The sequence below is a fragment of the Myxocyprinus asiaticus genome, chromosome 14 (genome assembly GCF_019703515.2).
Source record: "Myxocyprinus asiaticus isolate MX2 ecotype Aquarium Trade chromosome 14, UBuf_Myxa_2, whole genome shotgun sequence".
Classification (NCBI taxonomy): Eukaryota; Metazoa; Chordata; class Actinopteri; order Cypriniformes; family Catostomidae; genus Myxocyprinus; species Myxocyprinus asiaticus.
The window spans coordinates 21,555,803-21,580,882 of record NC_059357.1 but is presented as its reverse complement, the minus strand read 5'-3'; the positions used below and the strand labels follow the sequence as shown (position 1 = coordinate 21,580,882).

Here is a 25,080-nt window from a genome sequence, read left to right as displayed (position 1 = left end):
TAAATGGCATATCGGACGAAACTAGAGTCTCTACTCTTTTGACTCAAACAGGTTTTAATGTAAAACCTTAATGAGGTTTCTTACCAGATGTAATTTTGTTGCAATTATGCATAGCCTATAATAAACCAAAACGTAATGTCCACGCATGTGTACGCGGGGTCTCAGGAGGATAATGCAGCACTTCACTACACAACCAGGCCAGAAAGACATATATTTTAAGAGTCTTTCCTTATATGGAAAATATTCAAGAAACAACCAAATTAATTAATTTAGAGTCTTTCTGAGGGATGTGTTGTAAAATGGCCAATGTAAGCACAAAACCTCAGATGAGGTTCCCAACAAAGACCAGTGACCTGAACAGAATGAGAGCATTGACCCCTCTGGAAGCATTATCAGCTCAGCTATATTTCTCTACTCAGTTTTTACTGCACTGCACACCGATGCAACCTGGAACTCTGACAGCTGGCTGTAATGTCTGTGGGAAATGCTGAATGACTAGAAAATTGATTTAAAAAGCAATTGGATTGGTTTTCAGCAATTGTGCCCTTTTGTTTATTATTTTAGGTGCTTTCTGAAAGCATTCGGGACTTCTTTGTAAGTGTAGGCTACGGCAGCATATCATTATAACTAATATATAATATATTTGAATTCATTTTAGCAGTCATGTTAAAGGAATGTTCCAGGTTCAACACAAGTTGAGCTCAATCGCATTAAGTTGATTACCACAAAAATTTATTTCGACTCGTTCCTCCTTTTCTTTAAAAAAAACAAAAATCGAGGTTACAGTGAGGCACTTACAATGGAAGTTAATGGGGGCCAATATTTTAATGTTAAAATACTCACTTTTCCAAAAGTATAACCACAAGGCATAAAGGATATGCATGTAAACATAATTTTAGTGTGATAAAATCACTTACAAACCTTTTCTGTGTAAAGTTATAGACAATTTTACAACTTTGTTACCATGACAATGTAATGTCAACAAACCCTAAAACCCTAAATCGACTGTAAAAATGACCATTTAAAAAACTTTACAGCTTAAATAATACACAAGTTTTAACAGAAGAATGAATGTAAGTGCTTTTATAAAATTATAAGCTTCACATTTCTGCCTTTAAAACTTAAAAAAAATTGTCCCCATTCACTTTCATTGTATGTACCTCACTGTAACCTCGAATTTAGCTTGTTTTTTGAAAGCAAAATTAATTTTTGTGCTAATTATGCCACAAATGCTGTCAATTGAGCTTAACTTGTATTGAACCCGGTACATTCCTTTAAAATGTAAAGACTGCAGTATATACAAATTTGTTGATATTTAAAAGTATATGCACATCTCATAGCAAGCAGTTAAGCTTTTGTGACAACTTGAGAGGACATGGAGCACTGTTTATGTATATGGTGATTCATGATATGGTAAATTGATAATGAATTGTCTAGCTCAAAAAGTCCCCTGGAGAGAGAACACTGGTGCTATCAAGTTACAGTAAGAAGTGAGGTTAAACAAGAGTAAAGGGGAAAATCAATCAGTCTGCAAAGGGAGAGAGCGAGGAAGGGCGAGACGGGGGGGGGGGGGGGTAATGCAGCCCTGCAGTGCAGCATTATTTCTATGCTTTAAGACAGTGGCTAGAGAGAAAGATGACCACAGTGCCGCCAGTCAATGTCGCCAGCATCCAGACTGCAGTTCTGCACACATTCAGCTTCACTGCCAGAGTCAGTCAATGGCCAGGTCCAAGGGTGTCTGACAAAGCTCTCAATATGCAGAGGTCCTCTCACAAGTTATAGAACACAAGCAACAATAAACAAAAGAAAATAAAAAACCCAGCACTACTTCAAAAGTGCACTTTACAAGGAATACATGATTGATAAAAATATGGATTTTTCCATACACAACAGCAATAAAATAATAATAATAATTACAAAGTGCATTTCGGGAGCAACTGGGTGTCTAAATATTAAGGTAATAACAAGGTTTATCAATTTGCACAGGTTTTAAAAGGCCAAATGTCTGTGTATGGAATGTTGTAGCTTAAACAGTCTATAACCCCATAATTGTATATTGCATTATGTTTTGCTTAGTCCCAGAATGCTCTCTTCCACTGTTTCCTTGGCAACAGTGGGCAGAAAGGAGTGAGATGGCAGAAGGTAGAAACAGAAAGAAAAAGACAGAAGACAGAGTTGGGAGAAGAGATAAAAAGAATACATGCTTTTGGTGATTTAGTAGTAGAAGGAAGTTAACTTAAATACCAACAGAACACACTGAAAAAGCAATAGCACCAACTTTAACTGAAAGAACAAAACCCTCACAAACAAAACCTTTTCATCAAACATATAAACACACATAACAACCACCAGACTACCCTTTATACACACATACAGGTCAATATTATGGAATCTAAAAAAAAAAAAAAAAAGTGCAAAAACTTCTAGTCTTAGTCTAAAGAATAAACTTTAGACTTTTGACCTTTCCTGACCTGTGATCTATTGAATTGGTCAAGAGATTTCAACGTGTATTTGAAGAGGGAGTGTAACTACAGTAAACCACAGACTGTGGGCAAACAGGAAGAGAGCGAGATTAAGAGAGAAAAAGACAGTGAAGTAAAATGCAATAACAGGAAGCATTAGAGACAGTCCCACATTTAGAATGAAAGGCCTCAAAAGGGAATGGTTATGTGTGGCTTTTTTTCACTGATTTGCCGTATGGATCTTAACATATGGGAACCTTTGTAGTGTCCATTGGTAACAACTGCATCATAGCATGTTGTGTCCTCTTACCATGGCAACAGCCCAGGTATGTCATTACAGCCCATCAGGAACTTACCTGTGTGTGTTTGCTGTTGTGTTTTTTTGTTGTTGTTGTTGTTGTTGTTTTTTAAATCCTTATTGTCTGGTCTGTCTGGTCTGTGTATGTCTATCCAGGAGCTGTGTTACAGAAACGTCCTTTATAAAGTCTTAAGTTATTATCTAACAAGTTCTAAATAAGATCCCAACAGAAATCGACATGGTTACTAACAGATAAGATAGAATTATAGTGTTAGGATGTTTCTGTATTACAACCCCAGCTGTTTATCTCTTACTCAGTTTCTCTCCTATGTTCGTGGATCTATTTTTAGACTATATGTCTACCGGACTATGCATTATGTGTATGTGAGACAGAAGTGTGTCCCTGATCAGTTAGACTACAGGACTGTAGCACACATCCTAACAGCATCAGAGACCAGTGTTTCAGCACAACTATAGAAAGCAATTCAAATCTGCTTTCGCAGAGGTCAGGGATTGTCACCATGCTCTGACCTGGGATCAGCGTTAAGCCCCATATCACGAGATACCAGGGTCAGAAATTAACAAGAGCTCTGAGCCAAAATGACACTGAAAGTGATAAAAATGCCCCAAATTTATTTATAATGTGATGGTAAAAATGCCCCTGTAGTAAATTCATCTATTTGTCATCTGTTTTCTAACGTTTAATACCTTATATGGCCAAAAGTATGTGGACAACCCATTCTAATAAACACGTTTGGCTATTCCAGTCAAAATAATTACTGGGGGGGGGGCTTTTCAGTTCCAGAATGACAATGCTCCTGTACACAATAAAGTGAGGTCCATGAAGTTGTGGATTACTAAAGGCCCCCATATACTGCATACGAAATCGAAGAACGTATAGGTGTGATGTCACTTTGAACAAAATCTGTCCAAAATAAAGGTGTTTTTGAGTTAGTTTCGGTAGTTCGTAACAGTTCGGCAGCGCAAACTTTCAAGAAAACTTTGTACTGGTTGCTTAACACCTTCTTACTGCCATTGGTCCACGTCATCGGTAGGTTTGAAACACCTACTCATTCTTTAATATTATTTTTTATTTTTATTTTTTAGAATAATAGTAAAGTCATCAAAACTATGGAATAACATAAATGGAACTATGGGAATTATGTTGTGACTAAACAAAATCCAAAATAAATAAAAACTGTGTTATATTTTAGCATCTTCAAAGTAGTCACCCTTTGCCTAGAATTTGCAGACATGTACTCTTGACATTTTCTCAACCAACTTCTTGAGGAATCACCCTGGGATACTTTTTAAACTGTACTGAAGGAGTTCCCATCTATGCTGGGCACTTATTGGCTGCTTTTCTTTATTATTTGGTCCAAGTCATCAATTTCAAAAACTTTTTTTTTATTATTATTATTACATTTTAGTTTTATAATGAAATAAATTAATATGGTGGCACAATTATATTTTTGTCTACGAAATTTATTTAAAATATTTAAGCATACACCTTCAGATCAAAAGATTTTTAAGATCACGAGAAACATTTCAGTCAAGTGTTTCAAAAGTTTTGTGTATAAAAGTAGTGTGTGTGTGTATATATATATATGTTGTGCTCAAAAGTTTGCATACCCTAGCAGAAATTGTGAAATTTTGGCATTGATTTTGAAAATATGACTGATCATGCAAAAAAACCACACCATCTTTTTCCAGAGCAGCCTGTATTTCTCCTGAGGATAGCTGTGGGTTTTTGTATCCCGAACAATTCTTCTGGCAGTTGTGGCTGAAATCTTTCTTGGTCTACTTGACCCTGGCTTGGTATCAAGAGATCACCGAACAGTACTGATTGGCATTTTCAAGGCTTTGGATATCTTTTTAGATCCTTTTCCATCTATATAAAGTTCCATTACTTTGTTGCGCAGGTCTTTTGACAGTTCTTTTCTGCTCCCCATGGCTCAGTATCTAGCCTGCTTAGTGCATCCACGTACTCATTGACTATTTATACACAGACACTAATTGCAATTTAAAAAGCCACAGGTGTGGGAAATTAACCTTTAATTGCCATTTAAACCTGTGTGTGTCACCTTGTGTGTCTGTAACAAGGCCAAACATTCAAGGGTATGTAAACTTTTGATCAGGGCCATTTGGGTGATTTCTGTTACCATTATGATTTAAAAAGGAGCCAAACAACTATGTGATAATAAATGGCTTCATATGATCACTATCCTTAAATAAAAGACAGTTTTTTTGCATGATCAGTCATATTTTCAAAATCAATGCCAAAATTTCACAATTTCTGCCAGGGTATGCAAACGTTTGAGCACAACTGTATATATTAATCACATACATTTAAAACTATAAATCCCTCTCCACTGTCCCTCACCGAGAGCCTTCCAAAAATGTCAAATAGCTGCCCCACTTCCTATTAAATACCTCCAGGTTGCCTAGCCTTCTATCTGACATTTGTTCAAATGCCGCCACCCTGCACCACTCCCAAAATGAGGGAGCTCCAGCCGACCTCCATCCTCTATGAATGATCTGTCTGCCGATCATAACACTGGCTAGGACCCAATTTCTTATGTATTTATCCCCTATATTAATTACTGCCCAATCAAAAAGAGTTTGGGGCAGAATGAAATTTGAGTGCCGCATACTTCACATATAAAACTCTGAACCCTCAACCAAAATTCTAGGATCTTAACACACCACCTAAAAACATGGGTTGTGTCCCCAGCTTCTGATTGGCATCACCAGCAGGTGGGTGTGTCTTTAAGACCAAGCCTATACAATCTAGTGGGGGTCCAATAGAATCAATGTAAAATCTTAAATTGCATAAGGTGCATCTCTAGATGCAAACTTGGTGTTTTTTTATATCCTAGCCCACACTATCTCCTCCAATACCAAGTTTAAATCTTTCTCCCATAATCTCTTAAGAGAAGTTGGAGCTCCATCCCCCAGACTCTGAATTAGTAGGGAGTAATACACTGATGCCTCATGACCTTTTCCTAAGGCAGTAATCACAACTCCCAGAGTATCTGCCGCTTAGGGGGGTGTATGCTACTCCCAAAAATAGTACAGAACAGGTGGTGCAGTTGTAAATACCTAAAGAATTGGAACCTGGGAATCCCAAAATGTTGAACCATATTTTCAAAGAATCTTAACACTCCACTCTCATATAGGTCACTGTGCACATTAATCTCCCTCACAATCCAGAAGAAAGGGGACTTATTAGTACATAATTTTGGGTTCAGCCATATGCTCGAAGAAACATTTAAATAAATGTCTGAATTAAACATTCTGGACACTTTTGTGCATACCTCATACAAATAAGAGATAACAGGGTGTAACTTAACTCCTCCGGTTAGTTTGATAGAAAGGCTTTGCAATGGCGAAATAGGGGCAAGAACTTCCTGTTCAATACAAAACCAGGGGAAGTGACCAATGAGCCAAATGTCTGAGACCGAATGCATAATAACATAACAAAATCTTGGGTAGGCCTAGCCCACCTTTGTCAATTGGCCTATGTAACTTACTGAAGTGTAATCTGGGAAGTTTACCATTCCAAATGAAGGACTTTGCTATGCTATCAAATTGCTTGAAATAAGAGAGGGGGACATCTATAGGGAGAGATTGTAGCAGGTAGTTGAATTTTGGAATACAATTCATTTTAATAACATTAACCTTCCCAGTCATAGATAAATGTAATGAAGCCCACCTGCCCACATCTCTCGAAAACCTTTTTATTAAAGGGTCAAAATTAACTCTAACTAAATCACACAAATTTGCTGGGAATAAAATACCCAAATACTTAATGCCCTGTTTTGGCCACCGTAAGGCACCCAGCTGAAAAGCCGTTACTGGGCAGTATGCTGTCAGAGCCAAAGCTTCAGATTTAGACCAATTCACTCTGTATCCTGAGAACTTAGAAAAGGAATTAATAATTCTGTGGAGGCAAGGCATAGAGCTAGTAGGGTCAGAGACAAATAATAAAATACCATCTGTGTAAAGCAAAAGCTTATGCACCACACCTCCCGCCACCACCCCTGGAAAATCATCATCCTTTCTTATCGCGGCTGCTAATGGTTCCAGGGCAAGACAGAACAATAAGGAGGAAAGAGGGCAACCCTGCTGGGTGCCCCTATCCAGAGTAAAATAATCTGAAATGAATCCATTCTTTTGAACTGCCGCCACTGGGTGTCTATAAAGTAACTTATTCCATCCAATAAAAGTATTCCCAAACCCATGCATTTCCTAAATCTTAAAAAGATAATCTCATTCTACCATATCAAATGCTTTTTCGGCATCAAGCAAGATGGCAGTGACCGGAGTCTGATCGTTCACCACTGCCCACATGACATTAATGAAAAGCCTAATGTTATCAGAAGAGTTACAGCCCCAAATAAACCACACCTGATCAATAGGTATAAGAGATGTCATAACTTTACTTAATCAGTTAGCCAAAATCTTTGACAATATTTTAACATTTGGCTGGATCAGGGAAATTGGACGGTAACTCTTACACTCACTTGGATCTTTGTCCTTTTTAAGAATCAGACTGATCTGGGCTTGTGTCATGGTTGGCAGAAGCTTTCCATTCCTTAATGATTCCGTATAAACTTCTATCAAAAGTGGAGCCAGTTCTGTAGCTTAAGATCTAAAAAAATTCAGCTGCAAAGCCATCTGGCCCTGGAGCCTTGCCTGTAGGCAAGGCCTTAATTACCTTGCCAAGCTCCTCCAAGGTTATCTCAGAATCAAGAGAATTAATTTGCTCAGCCGACAGTTTAGGAAGTCCTAATGGTTCCACAAAGTTTCTAATATCCTCTTTAGTAGATGATGATGTGGAACTATAAAGATCAAGATAGAATTCTTTAAAAGCATTATATTAATATCAATGGCCAAGGTAAATATTTCACCACCAGCAGATTTCACTGACGGAATGGTAGAAAAAGACTCTCTCTGTTTTATATATCTAGCCAGAAGCTTCCCTGCTTTGTCCCCCGACTCAAAGTATGACTGTCTTGCCCTGAATAGCCAAAACTCCACCTTCCGTGACAAAATAGTATTATATCTGTACTTCAATCAGGTCAATTCTCTGAGGCCACTAGATGACATTCCTTTTTCAGCTCTTTCCCTTCCAATTCCACGAGTTCTTGTGCTTTTGATTTTTTGGTGAATGTGGTATACTGTATGATCCGGCCCCTAAGAACCGCCTTAAGTGCCTCCCAAGCTACGCCCACAGAGGATACTGAGGACCAGTTGGTCTCCATATAGACACTGATTTCAGCCTTTAACATTTGTTGGAATTCAGGATTTTTCAAAAGGGATTCATTAAAGCGCCAACTATATGATTTTCTTTCCTCCATATGTGGAAACACCTCTAAACACACCAGGGTGTGATCTGAGACTAAAATCTTTCCAATTGAGCAATCAATAACAGATGAAATGAGGGACTTAGATATAAAAAAAATCTATTCTAGAGTAAATCTTATGGACTGATGAAAAAAATGTATAGTCCCTCCAACATGGGTTCAAAAGTCTCCAAATATCTGTAAGACCAAGATTTTTACACATCCTGTGAAGCGTCAGTGTTGCTCTTGGGGGCTTGAACACTTTTCCTTCACTATGATCAAGGACTGAGTCCATCAAAAGATTAAAGTCTCCTCTCAATATAATATCATGAGGGGTGCCAGTGGCTTGCAACATCCCTTCAAGATCTATAAAAAAGCCCTGATCATCAATGTTAGGTGCATAAATATTAGCCAAAATAAGACTTTGCCCCTGAATTTCAGCTAAAACAATAATGACTCTTCCTAATTTATCTTTAATCTGTTTGAGACATTTGAATTGTAGATGTTTACTTATCAGTGTAATGACTCCTCTGCCCTTACTTGAGCCAGCACTAAAGAAAACATGTCCACCCCATATCCAAATTTTTTTGGGAGGATATTCTTTTTTGAAGAAACACTATATCATATTTCTTACGCTTGAAAAGAGAAATAACCTTCCTTTTTTATGGGGCGCCCGAACCCATTCACATTCCACGTGGAGAGAGACAATCCACTCATATTAACATTTGACATTTTGACATATAAGAAAAAATAAATTGTGTGTCAAAAACAAGATTATAAAGACCACATTCCAACCTTAGTGCAACAGTCAAAACCCGAACATCCTCCAAAATCAAACAAACAGAAAAAAGAAAAATGTGCGCGTTAACCCCACGCATGAGAGCACCAACTGGCATCCGCCCCTCCAAACTCAAACAGTCCATGCACGCCTACGAGAACCCCCGTGACAACTTTGCCGTCGGATTGCTGAAGTCCGGTGTTTCTATAAAAATTTTGTGAGACAGAATTACGCAACAAAAGATAATTTATAAAACAAACTCCAGCCAATAGGAATAAGCAAAAAGAGCATGTAAATTCATCCATAAAACTGTCCTGAAGGTGTGACACTCTACAAAATAAACTCAAGGTGCTAGGTGGAACCAGCACAAAAAGAGCACGCAGAATCCTCAAACAGTCAAGCAAATGTTCAGTGAGCCGGTGCACTCGGCTGCAATGTGAGTACAACAAGATGACTTACTCACTCCATTGACTTTGCAAAAAATACTCCCCAAAACAAACTCCAGCCACTATGAAGAATAAGCACAAAGAGCGTGTAGACTCATCCATAAAACTGTCCTGAAGGTGTGTTACTCTACAAAATAAACTCCAGCCGATAGGTGGAACCAGCACAAAAGGAACACGCAGATTCCTCAAACAGTAAAACGAATGTTCAGTGAGCCGGTCCACTCGGCTGCAACATGAGTGCAAAAAGATGACTGTGACGAGGAGGAGGGCGGGGCCAGGCCATGACTACACATGCCCAGCCCCCAATCGGGCTAATCAGCCGAGGAGAGGGATAAATGCAGCCGGATGCAGCAGTTCAAGAGAGAGAGAGAGCCACACGCAGCTGCCGTGTGTGCATTTGTGTTTGTGACTTTTTGTTTAAATTAAATATTACTTTGACTGTTCGCCGGTTCCCAGACACGCTGTCGCCTGGTCCTCGACAACTCCTCCACCCTCTGTCGGATGACAGCGGCTGCTCCTTTGGGCAGACGGCAGTGGCGAGGACTCCACGACAGTGCATCCCTCCTCCCTCCCAGGTTTCGGCACCAATGTAACAGTATAAGGATGGGCTAAGACGATGCAGGAACCGGCTGAACAGTCAAAGTAATATTTAATTTAAACAAAAAGACACAAATGCACATATGGCAGCTGTGTGTGGCTCTCTCTCTCTCGAACTGCTGCATCCGGCTGCATTTATCCCTCTCCTCGGCTGATTAGCCCACCCTCCTCCTCGTTACAATGACTTACTCACTCCACTGACTTTATGAAGGACAACAATTGCTGTGGGCATGTGAATGTTTTTCGGCCATCCTTAGCATCTTTTATCAATTTGGCCAGGAATATCAGTGCAAAAGCGACCTTCCACTGATGTAAATGTTTCTTGCATTCTTTGAATCGATCACGTTTCACTCTTGTCGAATTTGCAAAGTCTGGGAACAAGAAAATGCTGTGGTTCTTCCAAGAAAGCCTTCCTTTACTCCTTGCCTTGCGTAACACAAGATCTTAATCGGATGATCTCAGAAATTTGGCCAGAATTGATCGGAGCTTGTCTCCCTCTGCGGATCGCCGAGCAGGATCCCTGTGAGCTCGCTCGATTTCCAGCTTATGACCTGCTATGTTGAGCAGATTTGGAAAGAGCCCATCCAGGAATTTCACCGTATCCTGTCCCTCTGCTCCCTCCGGGATTCTGATGATACGGACGTTATTTCACCAGCTACGGTTCTCCATGTCCTCCAACTTCTCCCAGACACGCTCCAAATCCACCTTGCTCACTAGTGGATTAGCAGATAATTCCTTCTCCAATGACTCCAGGTAATCGATCCGTTTCTCGACATCCCCCACTCTTGTAACCACATCAGTGAACTTCACCTCCATGGCAGTGATCGATTGACGTATCACAGCAAGATCCTCCAAGTCAGACACGACCTTCGTCAGCATTGCCAACACGTTCAGCATCTCTCGCCGCATTTCCCGCACTTCCCTGACTAAATCAACTCCCAGGCCTGCAGCCAGCTCGGAGGCGTCAGCTTGAGCACGTACGTGTCTTTTAATGTCTCCAGAGCCCGAGGAGTTTGAATTCTTTGACATATTGTCCTCCTAGATCAGTTATGGAACAGAGTGTATCGAATCTCAACAGTTTATGTCATTAAAAGTATTAAAACTAGCAAAGTGCGCAGAGCTCGCTGTTCACACATCTGATCCTCGCATGGCATCACGTGACCCTATCGAAAGACTTTTTAAAATATCCAAAAGACTTTGGTTTACAGCCACACACACACACATACCTCATTGCACCATGCTGCTCATGTCAGAGCCGCTTAACTGGGAAACTTGAGAAGCAATCTCAGTACCGGCCAGCTTTTTCAAAGACTTGAGAACTGAACGATGATCTAACTGACAACATTAATCCATAACCAGCCCACAACAGTACATCGCGGTCTTTTTTGCAACAAGGCTGGAGCCGTTGTGCACGTCAAGATGGAACATGAGTAAAGCAGCATATCAAACAACAGATATATTTAAGTAAATATGATTCCTTTTATAGACTAAATAAAAAATAACATGACATGTTCTTGGAAAATGTCCCTACGGGAACGATTGTACAGATGTAGATGTAAGTTTGCACCAGCTCACTAATAAATCTGCATACCAGTGTGTTTAAGTTGACAGATCTTACAGACCCAGTGAAATCAAAATTAAAGTTTTGCTGCTTTTAGTCCATATTTGTTAGCTTAAGGTCATCTATATGCTGTCTGCAGTCTCTCTCTTCCAGCAAAAAAGACCCAGAAAAATGACAACTAACTACATTAATTTTTGTTCAATCAAATGTTTTTTAGAATGAGAATTACAATTCCCATTACATCTGATCAGCGCACATGGCTGTGTTCTAACCAACGCTGATGATGCTTCAATTAGAATCACTTAAAAAATAAGTTGTGAATGACAGTAATCACCTTTCAGCCATCTAAAGCTCTCACAGTGGAGGGTAATTGTCTTCGAAGTGAATAGGGCATAGGGATGATAACTTCTGAATAGAACGCACACATGGGAGTTGGATGCGACGAACGTTTCTGGATTTTATTCTTATGTTTAATGCAGGCATTTTTCTGAGGTTTCTTGGGATGTACAGCACAAGCATGTGTTCTTTATTCTTTATGTTTCGCGTCTTGTGATTCTAAACATTGATATATTATCTTTTACTCGCTTGTTTCTTATTCATCTGCATTGACTCGCACAACGGCTCCAGCCTTGTCGTAAGCAAAAACTGCGATGCCCTGTGTCTGTTTGTGGGCTGGTTACATAGTAACGTGGTCAGTGAGATCATCGTTTGTTTCTCAAGTCAGTGGAAAAATCAGTCGGACTTTGTATTGAGATCGGTTCTTAGTTACCCCAGCTGAACACCGGCTCTGGCATGAGAAGCAGCAGGAGTATGTGTGTATGTCGGTGTGTGTGTGTGTTTGTGGCTTTTCCTGGTGATGGGATATTAACTTAAGCCATTCCCACTTTATATTAGGTGTCTTTAACTACTATTTACTAAAATTAAAAAACATACAATACAGTGTATTTATTGTGTAACAACATATTGTGCTGCAAAATTCTAAAAACAAATCATATTTGCTGGTATAGATGTTGAGGTACGGATAGGTTTAGGAGTTGAGGTAGGGTTAGGGGTAGCGATTAGGGTTTAGGGTCAGGATTGAGGTAGGGTTAGGGGTCTGCTTCACATTGTAACTACAGATGTAATTAAATGCAGGAAATGTAAGTACAATGCAACATCATGTATGCACATAATAAGTACATTGTATTACATGCTTAAGTACACAGTAGTTATAGACGCCTAAAATAAAGTGGGTCCCTTAAGCCTTTTGGCTGTTTTTTTTTTTTTCAAAGGCACGAGCCATTCAGCAAGTCTCACCCCAACCTCATGTTTCCGTAGGAAATACATCAACAGGCCAAAAAAAAAAAAGAAAACTGCTCTTGTCAAAACCTCATAAAAACCTCATGTTTTTGGGAGAACATTAAACTTGATTTTAGCACCCCTCAGTGGACATTTCGCCTCAAAATAGCAGCGAAATGAGTAATGAACCACCTAATTTAATTTAGCAAAAATGTTCCCACAGTCATGTTATTTTCATGAGATCAGGCTGGATTTAAAACGTGACAGGGGCATTAGCATTAAAAAAAATTCAAAACATTCTGGGAGAAACTTTAACTCCCTTTTAGCACAGCAGGACATTTCACCTCAGAACTGCTGCGATACGTGTACACTCATGAAAGGGTTGCAACAGTGCCAATCATTAGTACCTGACCTCTCTGATTAGAAGGGGTTGTTCTCTTTAATTAGAAGAGGGTGTCCACATACCTTTGGCCTTGTATTGTGTCTGTCATAATATTTTATCTAGTTATGGATTTAGTGCCTTTGCAGACACCATAGTGACTTGTGGCTGTCAGATATCTGTATTATAAAAAATATGCCCTTTGAAAAGAAATGTAATTCAAATGGGATCAAATATTGAAAAGTTAATTTCTGACACTGTGAGATCTAACACTATTCATAGCTTGAACACTGGAGCTCACTGTTCCTAATTGCTCATCCGTTGGCTGTGATAAAACACTGGTCAGTTGACCCCAGAGTGGAGGGCAGTTCCAGGAGATAGAAGAAACCAGCTTTGTTCAAATAAAAAAGCAAATAAAATACAAAACCTCTCAGTGACCATTCACCAAAACCCAAAGGCATAAAATCAGAGGTGGGAGACATCAACATTGGTCTTTTTACCTCTGCCTGATCAACAGTATGAGTGTACAATTTGACAAATTATAGCATTGAAATCTTGCACATTTTCTGCAAATGAAGACTTGAGGGACACTTTACTGAGGTGAAAGATCACTGTTGGGGAGGAAAAGGAGAAGGAAGAAGTCACAGCAACACCAAATGGAATAAAGTGCACACACACAACAACACACAAACAAGGGAGGACAGTGTAACAGTGTAGCAACAAGAGCTGACATACAAACGCATGACACGACACAACCTGAGGAAGGAGATAACACAACAACAGCTCATCAGACAGGCGCACCTCAAAACACACATCAGAAAATACAACATCCCCAAACACACACATACAAACAAATAACCCTCATGAAAAAAAATAATAATAATTTTTTAACACATTTGAATTCAATCAAATGTTTGTTGTTTCTATCATTAGGCTGGTTGTGTGGACTTTGAGTGTGTTGTACTATTCTGGCCTGAAGGATGATGTTCTGATTTAACTTCATGTCTAGTGCTCATTATAGTCAAGAGAAAAAAGATTGAAAGATGATTAAACAAGGAGGAAGAAATTAAAGAAAATGGAGGAAGGAATCAGATTCATGAGTGAAAGTCTCAAAACACAGTAAGAATGAAAGAGGTTTACTTAAAAAGGGCAGAAAAAGACAAAGCAATGGAAAGAAAGAGTGTGAGAGAGAAGGAGAGGTGACTTTCTGAGAATTATGTAGAGGTGAGCACTAAAATGATATAATTCATATAAATTAACATCAATTAATCTTGGATACATCCAGTGGAACTTGTAATGTAAGTCTAAGCAAACATTTATTCACATGTGACTCAGAGAGAAAGAGGAGACTCTAGTCTGGTGTGAGTGATGGTGATGCGTCAATTTAGGTTGTGTCAATTAGTTTAAATGTGCAAAACTCTGAAAAGACATACATTACAATTCAATATCCCCCACCCCAAATTACAAACCACCTTAACTAAAAATAAAGCATCATGCATTTTTATACAGGCATCAATCTCTCTGAAAGTTCATAGAAAGCTGTGCGTCAGTATGAACTACAGTTTCACATTTTGGGTACAAGCAGGAGTGTAGATTCCAGGGGGATGGGGGGGAGGTAACCCACCCAATAATCAAAACAAGCAATTACACCCCAACTTTTGTGTTCAAAAATGGCATAGTTGCATTATTGTAGTATGTCATAATGAACTATTGACAGTGTAGAATGAACTAATGTCCCTATGCTGCAGCAAAGGTGGTATTTTTGAGTGTTACCTCTTTCCTCTGTTTCACTATGGTTTGATCCAAGAAGAGGCAGAATTCGCATTGAGGTCCTGCTGTAGCAGAAGGCCTTCCGGCTTGAACCACTCCTCTCCTGGGGGGGAGACTGGGTTGGCAACTGCAGTTTCTAGTGTTTTTTGTTTGGGGGGGAGGGGGGGATTTTTGTGTAAAGGTGTGTATTTGGGATCGGTGGAGATTGGTGGAAGGGGGCAGCAGTAGGATAGAGTGGTATAGAAAGGAGGGCAGTAGCAGTAAAAACAAGTGGTTTAAACATGGAACAAATCATGGACAGAGATAATAGGATGTGATATGTAGAGTGAGTCAGGAATGGAAGATCGGGAGAAAAGAAGGAAAGATGAAGGCATGGAGAGAAAGGGACGGTATGGACAAAAACAGAGTCAAGGCAGGGTGGGAGACCAGAGAGGGGAAAAGAATGACATAATAAATCAATGAATGAGAGCAAGAGCAAGCCTGATAGATGATGGATGGATGGATGGATGGATGGATGGATGATAGATAGATAGATAGATAGATAGATAGATAGATAGATAAACAGACATACAAACATACAGACGGATGGATATATAGACAGACAGACAGACAGTGTCTCACTTGAAACCTGTGACTTCCTGTTCCGGATGCTGCCAGCACACTGCACAAGTCTGTGTTTGTAGCTTGCTAGCCTTCTTAGCATTGCTTATTCTTGCTTAATCACATTCATCATTTTATCCTTTGCCATTTTACCTTGCGCATTGGGGTTTTCCCCTTTTCTACTGTTTCAACTGCGTGTATTTTACTGCACGCATCCGTTTCTCTGTTTTTCTTTTCTTTTTTTCCGCTTGTCTACATCTCGCGTCTCGACTGCGTGCATTCGTTTTCACGATGTTTTACACTAATTATTGCATCAATCTCAAACATCTGCTGATTAGGAACCACATCGAACCACATCGATCTCAAACCCTCGTCACTCAAGAACAACCACAACAACAACAACAAACAATTGCGGTAAGTCATGGCATCGCTCGTGTTATTTCTTCCTGCATTGCATGCCACATGTTTGCTATAGCTTCTTCCATCAGCAGTGAGGGATTCACATGTGATAAATGTAAGGAATTAAGTAAGGTACGGCGAGCAACACACACACTTTGGCGGCTGTAGAGCACCCGCAGCAGGACGTTTGAGTGACATCTCGGCAGCATACTCACTCAGCAAAGCGACACCACTCTCCCATTCCCGTTAGGGTTTCCAATCGATTCTCCCCACTCAGTGATGCACCCACTGAGAATCATGTTGAAAGAGCCTTAATAATTGGCGATTCTATTGTAAGGAACGTGGAAATAGAGACTCCAGCCACCATTGTTAAATGTATTTCCAGGGCTCAAACGTCTGACATCAGATCAAATTTACAAGTGCTGGCTAATGCTAAACATAGATTTTCCAAAATTGTTTTTCATGTCAGCACCAACGATGTCCGGCTTTGCCAGTTAGAGATCACTAAAGATAATGTTAAAGAGGTGTGGGAACTTGTCGTGGTGATGAGGTTTATAGTAGATTAGTGTCACTGAATGGCTGGATGTCTGAGTGGTGTCCGGAGAATAGCATAGGATTTATAGACAACTGGAAGAGTTTTTGGGGTAGACCTGACCTGCTAAAGAGAGATGGACTCCATCCCTCCAGGAAAGGTGCCACTCTCCTCTCTAGTAATTTGGCTCATAGTCTTAATAATGATAGTATTTGACTAACTGGGGCCCAGGTCAGGAAGCACACAAACTGGTTAATCCGAAAGTCTGCAAGCTGCCTTGAGACTTCACACAGTTCATATAAACTACAACATATAGAGACTGTATCACCTAGATATCATATAGAGACTCTGTCTGTTCCCCGAACCACCAAACTCAAAACTTTCACTAAATCATTTAGAATAAATTTGATTAAGGTCAAACTTGAAATTTTTTTTTGAAGATAAACATCATATAAAGGTAGGGCTACTAAACATTAGATCTCTTTCTACCAAAGCACTAATTGTAAATGAAATTATTACAGATCATAGTTTGGATGTGCTCTGCTTGACTCAAATCTGGCTTAAACCGGATTAATATATTAGTTGAATCTACTCCCCCAGGTTATTGTTATAAACATGAGCCTTGTCTGAAGGGTCGAGGAGGAGGTGTTGCTATAATTTACAGTGACGTTTTTGGTGTTACTCAGAGGACAGGATATAAGTCTTTTGAACTAATAATGCTTAATGTGACACTATCAGATATAAATAAAAAAAATAGTCTTTTGCCCTTGCTACAGTATATAGATCACCTGGGCTATACTCTGATTTCGCTGGTGAATTTTCTAATTTTCTATCAGATCTAGTAGTTAATGTAGATAGTTCATTAATTGTTGGTGACTTCAACATTCACATAGATAATCAAAATGACACATTGGGATTAGCATTTATAGATATTCTCAACTTTCTTGGAGCCAGATAAAATGTGACAGGACCAACTCATCGCCATAATCATACGCTAGATTTAATTCTGTCATGGAGTTGATGTTGATACGACAGAAATTCTACCGCATAGCGATGACATCTCAGATTATTACCTTGTCTCTTGTTGGCTGCAATCAGCTAATGTCACTTAATCTACACCACACTATCATTCAGGTAGAACTATTCTTTTGACCACTAAAGATAGCTTCACTAATAATCTTCCAGAATTGAACATACTCGGTAAGCCAAAAAGTCTAGAAGAACTTGATGTAATAACTGAAAATAAAAATACAATCTCCTCTAGCACTCTTGATAGCGTGCCCCCCTCCTTCGTTTAAAAAAAATGAAAGAAAAAAGCCCTGCACCATGGTACAATGATCACACTCTTAAGAGAGCAGCTCGGAAAATGGAGTGCAAGTGGATGAATACAAAATTAGAGGTATTTCACGGTGCATGGAAGGATAGTGTCTGTAGATACAGACAGGCACTAAAAGCTGCCAGGTAAGCATATTTTTGTAAACTCATAGAAAATAACCACAACAATCCTAGGTGTTTATTCAGTACTGAGGCTAAATTGGTTAGGAATAAAGCATCGACTGAACCAGATATTCCGTAGCAGCACAATAGTAATGACTTCATGAATTTCTTTACTGATAAAATTGAAATAATCAGAAATAACATTGGAAATATGCAATTGACTGTCACAGCACCTCAGAAAACAGTGTCTCATAATTTTCCTCACAAGCAACTTCAATCCTTCGCTGTCATAAGTCATGAACAACTAACAAAACTTATCAAAATATCAAAAGCCACAACGTGTATGTTAGATCCAATACAAACTAAGCTCTTAAAAGAGGTATTCTCTGTAATCTCAGAACCTCTTCTTAATATTATTAACTCCTCGCTATCCTTGGGACATGTCCCAAGAAACTTTAAAATGGCAGTTATCAAACCACTTATTAAGAAGCCACAGTTTGATCTTGGAGAACTGGCTAATTGCAGACCAATTTCAAATCTCCCATTTATGTAAAAAATACTAGAAAAGGTAGTGTCCTCCCAACTATGTTCATTTCTACAGAGAAATGGTATATATGAACAATTTCAGTCAGGATTTAGGCCCCATCACAGTACAGAGACTGCACTTATCAGAGTTACAAATGACTTGCTCATATCATCTGATCGCGGCTGCACTTCTCTTCTAGTGCTTTTAGATCTTAGTGCTGCTTTCAACACGATAGATCACGACATTCTCTTGAATAGGCTGGAGAATTATGTTGGCATTAATGGACTTGCATTAGCATGGTTTAGGTCCTATTTATCAGACCGCTACCACTTTGTATGTGTAAACGAGGATTGTCAAATCAAACAAAAGTATGGAGTGCCACAGGAATCAGTTTTAGGGCCTCTGCTTTTATACTTATACATGCTTCCCCTGGGAGATATTCTCAGGAATCATGGAATACGTTTCCAGTTATGCCGATGATAACCAACATTAGATTTCTTCTTAACCCAACAAAAATTCACAATTCTCCAAATCTGCAGAGTGTATCAATGAAATCAAAGATTGGAAGGCCAGAAATTTCCTTCTACACAATTCCGACAAAACAGAGGTACTAATTATTGGACCAAAAACCTCTAAAGCCGCTAAAATATCATTTGACTCTCGATGGATGTACTGTTACGTCGTCTTCTACAGTGAAGAACTTAGTTGTTATATTTGATACCAATCTGTCCTTTGAAAATCAAATTTCCAATGTTTGTAGAACAGCATTCCTCCACCTCAGAAATATTGCTAAGTTACGACACATGCTCTCTGTTGCTGATGCTGAAAAACCAATTCATGCGTTCATGACCTGAGATTATTGTAATGCATTATTGGGAGGATGTCCAACAAGTTCAATAAGTAAACTTCAATTGGTTCAAAATGCAGCTGCAAGAGTGCTGACTACAACCAAGAAATATGATCATATTAGCCCAATTTTATCATTGTTACACTGGCTACCTTTTAAATTTCGTATTAATGAACTGTGATGCACCTCATTGTTCTCTGCCTGCATCACCTTTGTCTATTGATGGACTACACTCTTGAAATGGAATACATTGACTATTATTTAATTGCCAACAAAAGCCTTCATTAGCCAACTAACAAAGGACAATGCATCTATGTGAACTTCTGCAGTTAATCCAGGATGGACTTCAAAGACATTAGTCATTCATTTTAAAGATCATAAAAGATCTTCTTTTTTTTTTTAAACACTGGACCTTAATGCCTACATAATTTACACATTTTAAACCAAGACTTGCACTGCACACAAATAACTAATATTGGCATTATATTCATGTTGTTTAGCCAGAGGGGAACTGGCCCCCACAGTGAGCCTGGTTTCTCCCAAGGTTATTTTTCTACATTAACCAACATCTTATGGAGTTTTGTGCTCCTTGCCACAGTCGCCTTCGGTTTGCTCACAGGGGTTCTAAATACAATTATTATTTTATTATTTATTTATTTTTTATACACAATTTACAATCATATTTAATCAAACTACACAATGGTCACTGTAAGACTTTATAGATATTACAGTTTAATTTTTTTGTTAATGCATGATTTCCTGTACAGCTGCTTTTAATAATAAAAATAAAAATGACTTGACTTGACAGACAGACAAACAAAAAGACAGACAGACAGACAGACAGACAGATTGATAAATAGATAGATAGATAGATAGATAGCATTTGAGGAGCTTGTTGGCCAGATGCAGTGAATATGTTTGATATATTGGTGTGGTGTTAATTATTAAAATTTTGCTATGATAATTTTTGCTGGAAAGAAAATCATGAATTTATCAAAGATTCGAAGCTATTATCGAAGATAGGAAATGAATTATTACTGTGTGTGTTAATGATGCCCTTCAGAATGTTTGATGTGGTGAATTATGAGGAGAAATGCTTAAGGAGAAATGTAGGAGTTCTGCTGTTCTTTATTTGGATGTGAGTGAATCTGTTTTAACTCATATATCTGTGTTGTACATTGAGGTGTGCATGTATATTTGTGTATAAACACTTGTAAAAGTTCAAAATCATTGCAGTAGTTTTTTGTGATGTTTACCTATGCAGATACTTAGTCACATGAGCATGAATAACTTACCTTTCTTGATATGGTTCTTTGTAATCTATGAGTGTGAGTATTATCAGATGTGTTTGCGTGTGGGTGCTGCGTACCTTTCCTGATATTGCTGTCTGTGGTGCGGAACTCTCCAGTACTGAGGAGGAAGCAGGCGCGATCGTGGGGGTAACGTTCGCGCCCCGTGCCTGTTCCCAACCCACCAGTGGCTGGACTCCTGTCGTCTGGCCCCAGCACCTGGTCTATGGTGGGACAGTCCTCATTAGCCAGGGCTGCATTTGCAGCATCACCATTCTGCTTTGAGTCTGACAAGGGAAAGAAAGAAAGAAAGATGATAGATAGATAGATAGATAGATAGATAGAAGACAAATTATAATGTTAAGATTAAAATGTTAATAGTATTGTAAAAAGACATTAGGAGGAGAGAAGAGAAAAGTCTGGGATGAAAAGGGATGAATAAAAAGGCATAAGAGATAGAGAGGGGAAGAGAGAGAGGGAACGGGACAAAAGAGCATCAGCGTCACTTGATTAAAGTGGTGCAGGGAAGCAAGTTCACAACATCACACACACACACACACACACACAAAACATCATAGTACACAAATGAATGAGTGTTTTAGAGAGTGGGAAAAGGAGAGTGAGATGCGCACACACTCAAACAAAAAAGCTGCAGGGGCACTTGGTCTTATAGCTTCCGACACAGATGTCAAATCTAATCTGATGTGAGTTATTGCTCAACAATTTACAGAAATAAGCCAGGGGGCAAAGCCTGCTAAACACATGGAAATAGATAGAAACACGAGGGGGGAGGAAAGAGGAAGGAAAAGATGGCATAGAGACCTGTTATGCAATTGGACATCATTTGAAGAAGTGACACATCTTTATCTGAGAAAGAAGGAGTGTAAATATGAAATGAAAAATGCTTACATATACACACACACTCACACACACTGAACAGGTGACAAAAGGTGATGAATGAATATGTGAGGTTTGACACAAAGGTCCATAGCAAAGTTCATCACATAAGGTTCACTATACCAGATATAACACTCTTTACAACCTTTACACACCGCTGCATAAAAACAGCTACAGAACCTAAACATCTCCTCCACCCTCCAAGAATACAAACACATTCTCACATGGGGACAGGGGACAAAACAAATGACTTCATTTGAAGGTGAAGTGTGTACTTTCTGCACCACTAGCATCACTAAATGGAACTGCAAAAAGTCCCAACCCAAAACTCACATCATTGGTTGAGTCAATGTTGCTGTGTCAGGTTGGTCGGGATGCTTAAACAAATAAAGCAGTGTTTTAAAATGTGTCACAGAGCCACAGTGTTTACACTTTTCAGTGAAATCAACCTATACTTATAGTTATCTTGCCATATTAAGGTGGGATAGGAGAAAATAATTTAACATCGAAAAAATCAAACCTTTATTATCACCTTTAAGTTTAATACTTTATATCGTTTTATACTACTTTATAGAGCTTCATTACACGTCCACGTGTCGGATATGATGTCAGTAGTGTACATGCCATGTGGGATACTAAGCTACAGGAGGGCACATGTGCTAAAGTGTTTCTTCACATCAAGTGTCTTCGGGACGTTTATGTTGTCTTTTATTTCCTTAGGAACTTCCAGCTGTGAGAACTCCAAGAAAATAAAAGATGAGGAACTGAAAACTACTCAGCTTTCATCCACTTCAGAAGCTCCTTAATGATGTTACTTTTTTGGGAAAATGATCCAGTCATTTTATTTAATGCAGTGCAATGTCAGATCTATTACACTGTCAGAATTTGTATCTTGGGTGTTGAAATCTGTATCTTTGGTTTTGAAAGTTGAAAATTGTCAGACATACAGCAGAGGGTAGATGGTAAGCAGTGTACTGTTGATTTAAAACGTCTAATCCAAAAATGTCTTACTGACCATGAATCTGTATTTTGGATTAGGATTTTTTTTTTATGATTACATTTTTTTTATTTGACATTTTTAATCTTATATGTTTTCAAATATATTGTATTTAGGCTAATATTAATTTTAGCTCTTTTTCTTGCATATTAGTAACAAAAACAGCGCAGGTCCCAGTGTCACCTGCAACATTATATACAAGATGAGCCAGTCTCCATCTCTCAGTGGAACTGAGCCGGACACAGATACATAAAAGGCACATCATGATTTTATTCCTCATATTTTCATTTGGGTATCTTAATGTGAGGAATATTCCACAAATGTGTTGCCACATGGAAAAAAAATCATCTAGATAAACTAAATTTAAGTAAACTTTCCATTGAGGTGTTCCAAGTCATGTCCCATTTTTATTAAGTAGAAGATTTGATTTTAATAGATTGTGTCATATCCGTGAGGGTCAGAGTATTGTATTTACAATTCTATTTAAACAATTTGTTATGTTGCAGTTCCTCATAAAGTCACCAATAACACTTTACAATAAGGTTCTAGTTGTTATCATTAGTTAACAACATTAGTTAACATAAACTAACAATGAACAATACTTTTATAGCATTTTTTTAAGGGATAGTTCATAGAAAATTGAAAAATTCCCTCATCAGGGACAGTGGTGGCTCAATGGCTAAGGCTCTGGGTTACTGATTAGAAGGTTGGGGGTTCAAGCCCCAGCACAGCCAAGTTGCCACTGTTGGGCCCTTGAGCAAGGCCCTTGACCCTATCTGCTCCAGGGGTGCTATATCATGGCTGACCCTGCACTCTGACCCCAGCTTAGCTGGGATATGTGAAAAAAAGTATTTCACTGTATATGTGCAAATGTGTGAGAAATAAATATAATTATTATATCATTTACTCACCTTAATATGTGTCCGTTTTTACCATTAATTCTCCTCCTTGCCCAGTAGATGGCAATATGCACGAAGAATGCAAATCGCAAAAAAACAAAAGAAGAAGAATATGAAAGTGGAGATTTATAGAAATAAAGGACTTGATCTGTTTCTCACCTACACCTGTCATATCGCTTCTGAAGATATGGATTTAACCACTGGAGTCTTATGGATTACTTTTAAGATGACTTTGTGTTGTTTGGCGATTCAAAGTTTTGGCCACCATTCACTTTCATTTTGAGGACCTACAGAGCTGAAATATTCTTCTAAAAATCTTTGTTTGTGTTCAGCAGAAGCAAGAAAGTCATAAACATCTGGGATGGCATGAGGGTAGGGCTGGGTAAAAGTATTGATTTTGTCGATATAATTTTAAACATGTCAAGGATTAGCCACTGGCTGAAATATATGCAACACAGTATATGCAATTTCAAGACATTAATTGGTATAATAGACTGAATCTGAACATTTTTCAAAAGCTAAAATGTGACCAATTTGATGAAAAACTAATGATAAAATATAATTAGTAAAATTAATATTTTCGAACTGTACCTAGAAGGGTTGCCTAGAAGGTTCCTGTATAATTAAAAGCATTAGCTGAGAGAGGTTTATTTTATATGTACAAAAAATAGACATTGTAACAGAAATCTCCATATGAATATCAAATCTAATCTAATTGGGAAATATTTATCAATACCAGTCCTACATGAGGGTGAGTAAATGATGAAATAATTTTCATTTTTGGTTAAACTATCCCTTTAATCTTGGTTAATGTTAATTTCAACATATAGTAATACATTTTTTACATCAAAAGTTGTTTGTTAACGTTAGTTAATTCACTATGTACTAAAATGAACTAACAATGGACAATTGTATTTTTATTAGCAAACATTAACAAAGATTAATAAATGCTGTAAAAAAATGTTTTTTTCATTGTTAGGTCATGATACCTAATGCATTATCTAATATTAAATGTAACATTAGTGTAAAGTGTTACCAAGTTATCAGTCAAATTAGTCCATTTTATTTACTTGCCAAAGCCAATTTTCACTCACATTTGGTGCTTGGTAAGTGCTAATTTTGGATCATTTCTAAGCTTTCTGTATAGAGCAAAAATAGCATATATTAATCTGAGTGGGCTGTGACTAATCTGCCTCATGTTAATCTTAGCATGGGGTGTGTATATATCTGTAATCTGCACAGTAATGACAGACGGAGCTTTCTCGGCTGCGTGAACTCACCGGCTGATCTTGACTTGCACCCTCACATGCAGAAAGACACACACACACAAACACACACATAGGACTGTGAGCTCCATGTCCATCATCCACTTGCTGTCGGAGCTTAGAGCTGGCTGCTGTATTCATGATTATATTCCCATCTCTTTGGAAGGGTTAATAAGGGCAGAGAAATTAGGAAGTGAGATTGGCTGGGATGTTTTCTGGGATGTAATCTAAATTGCTGGTGCAGGTTTTTTGGAATGTATGAAGCATCCTGCTATAAATGTATTATCATTACTGTCAAACATGGCCATGACCGCCAATTTTTGCATATTAATACACTTTTGCTACTTTGCATAAATATTTTTGTACACATGTGTGCAGACAGACTTAATACATCCTGCTTGTGTATAGATGCTTCTGCTTTACACACACAAAGACATGTACAGAATACACATGTGTACACACACACTCACACACA

The 25,080-nt window shown here is 38.5% G+C and overlaps 1 protein-coding gene and 1 long non-coding RNA gene across 7 annotated transcripts in view; one reads left to right on the top strand and one right to left on the bottom strand.

Moving 5' to 3' along the window:
• Positions 1-25,080, bottom strand: part of LOC127451347 (potassium voltage-gated channel subfamily C member 1-like) — a 143,737-nt gene that overhangs the window by 24,106 nt on the left and 94,551 nt on the right. For 3 of the 6 annotated variants that reach the window (XM_051715977.1, XM_051715979.1, XM_051715981.1), the window contains exons 4-5: positions 21,370-21,414; positions 20,628-20,834 (exon numbers count right to left, since the gene is read on the bottom strand). In XM_051715977.1, the coding sequence (XP_051571937.1) occupies positions 20,628-20,834; positions 21,370-21,414 (252 nt within the window). Of the gene's footprint in view, positions 1-14,920; positions 15,033-20,627; positions 20,835-21,369; positions 21,415-25,080 lie in introns of all 6 variants that reach the window. The other 3 variants (XM_051715978.1, XM_051715980.1, XM_051715982.1) reach the window with 2 other exon arrangements.
• Positions 1,577-25,071, top strand: LOC127451372 (uncharacterized). Its single transcript, XR_007899095.1, has 3 exons — positions 1,577-2,788; positions 15,856-15,931; positions 22,165-25,071. It is a non-coding gene; the product is annotated as an uncharacterized LOC127451372 (long non-coding RNA).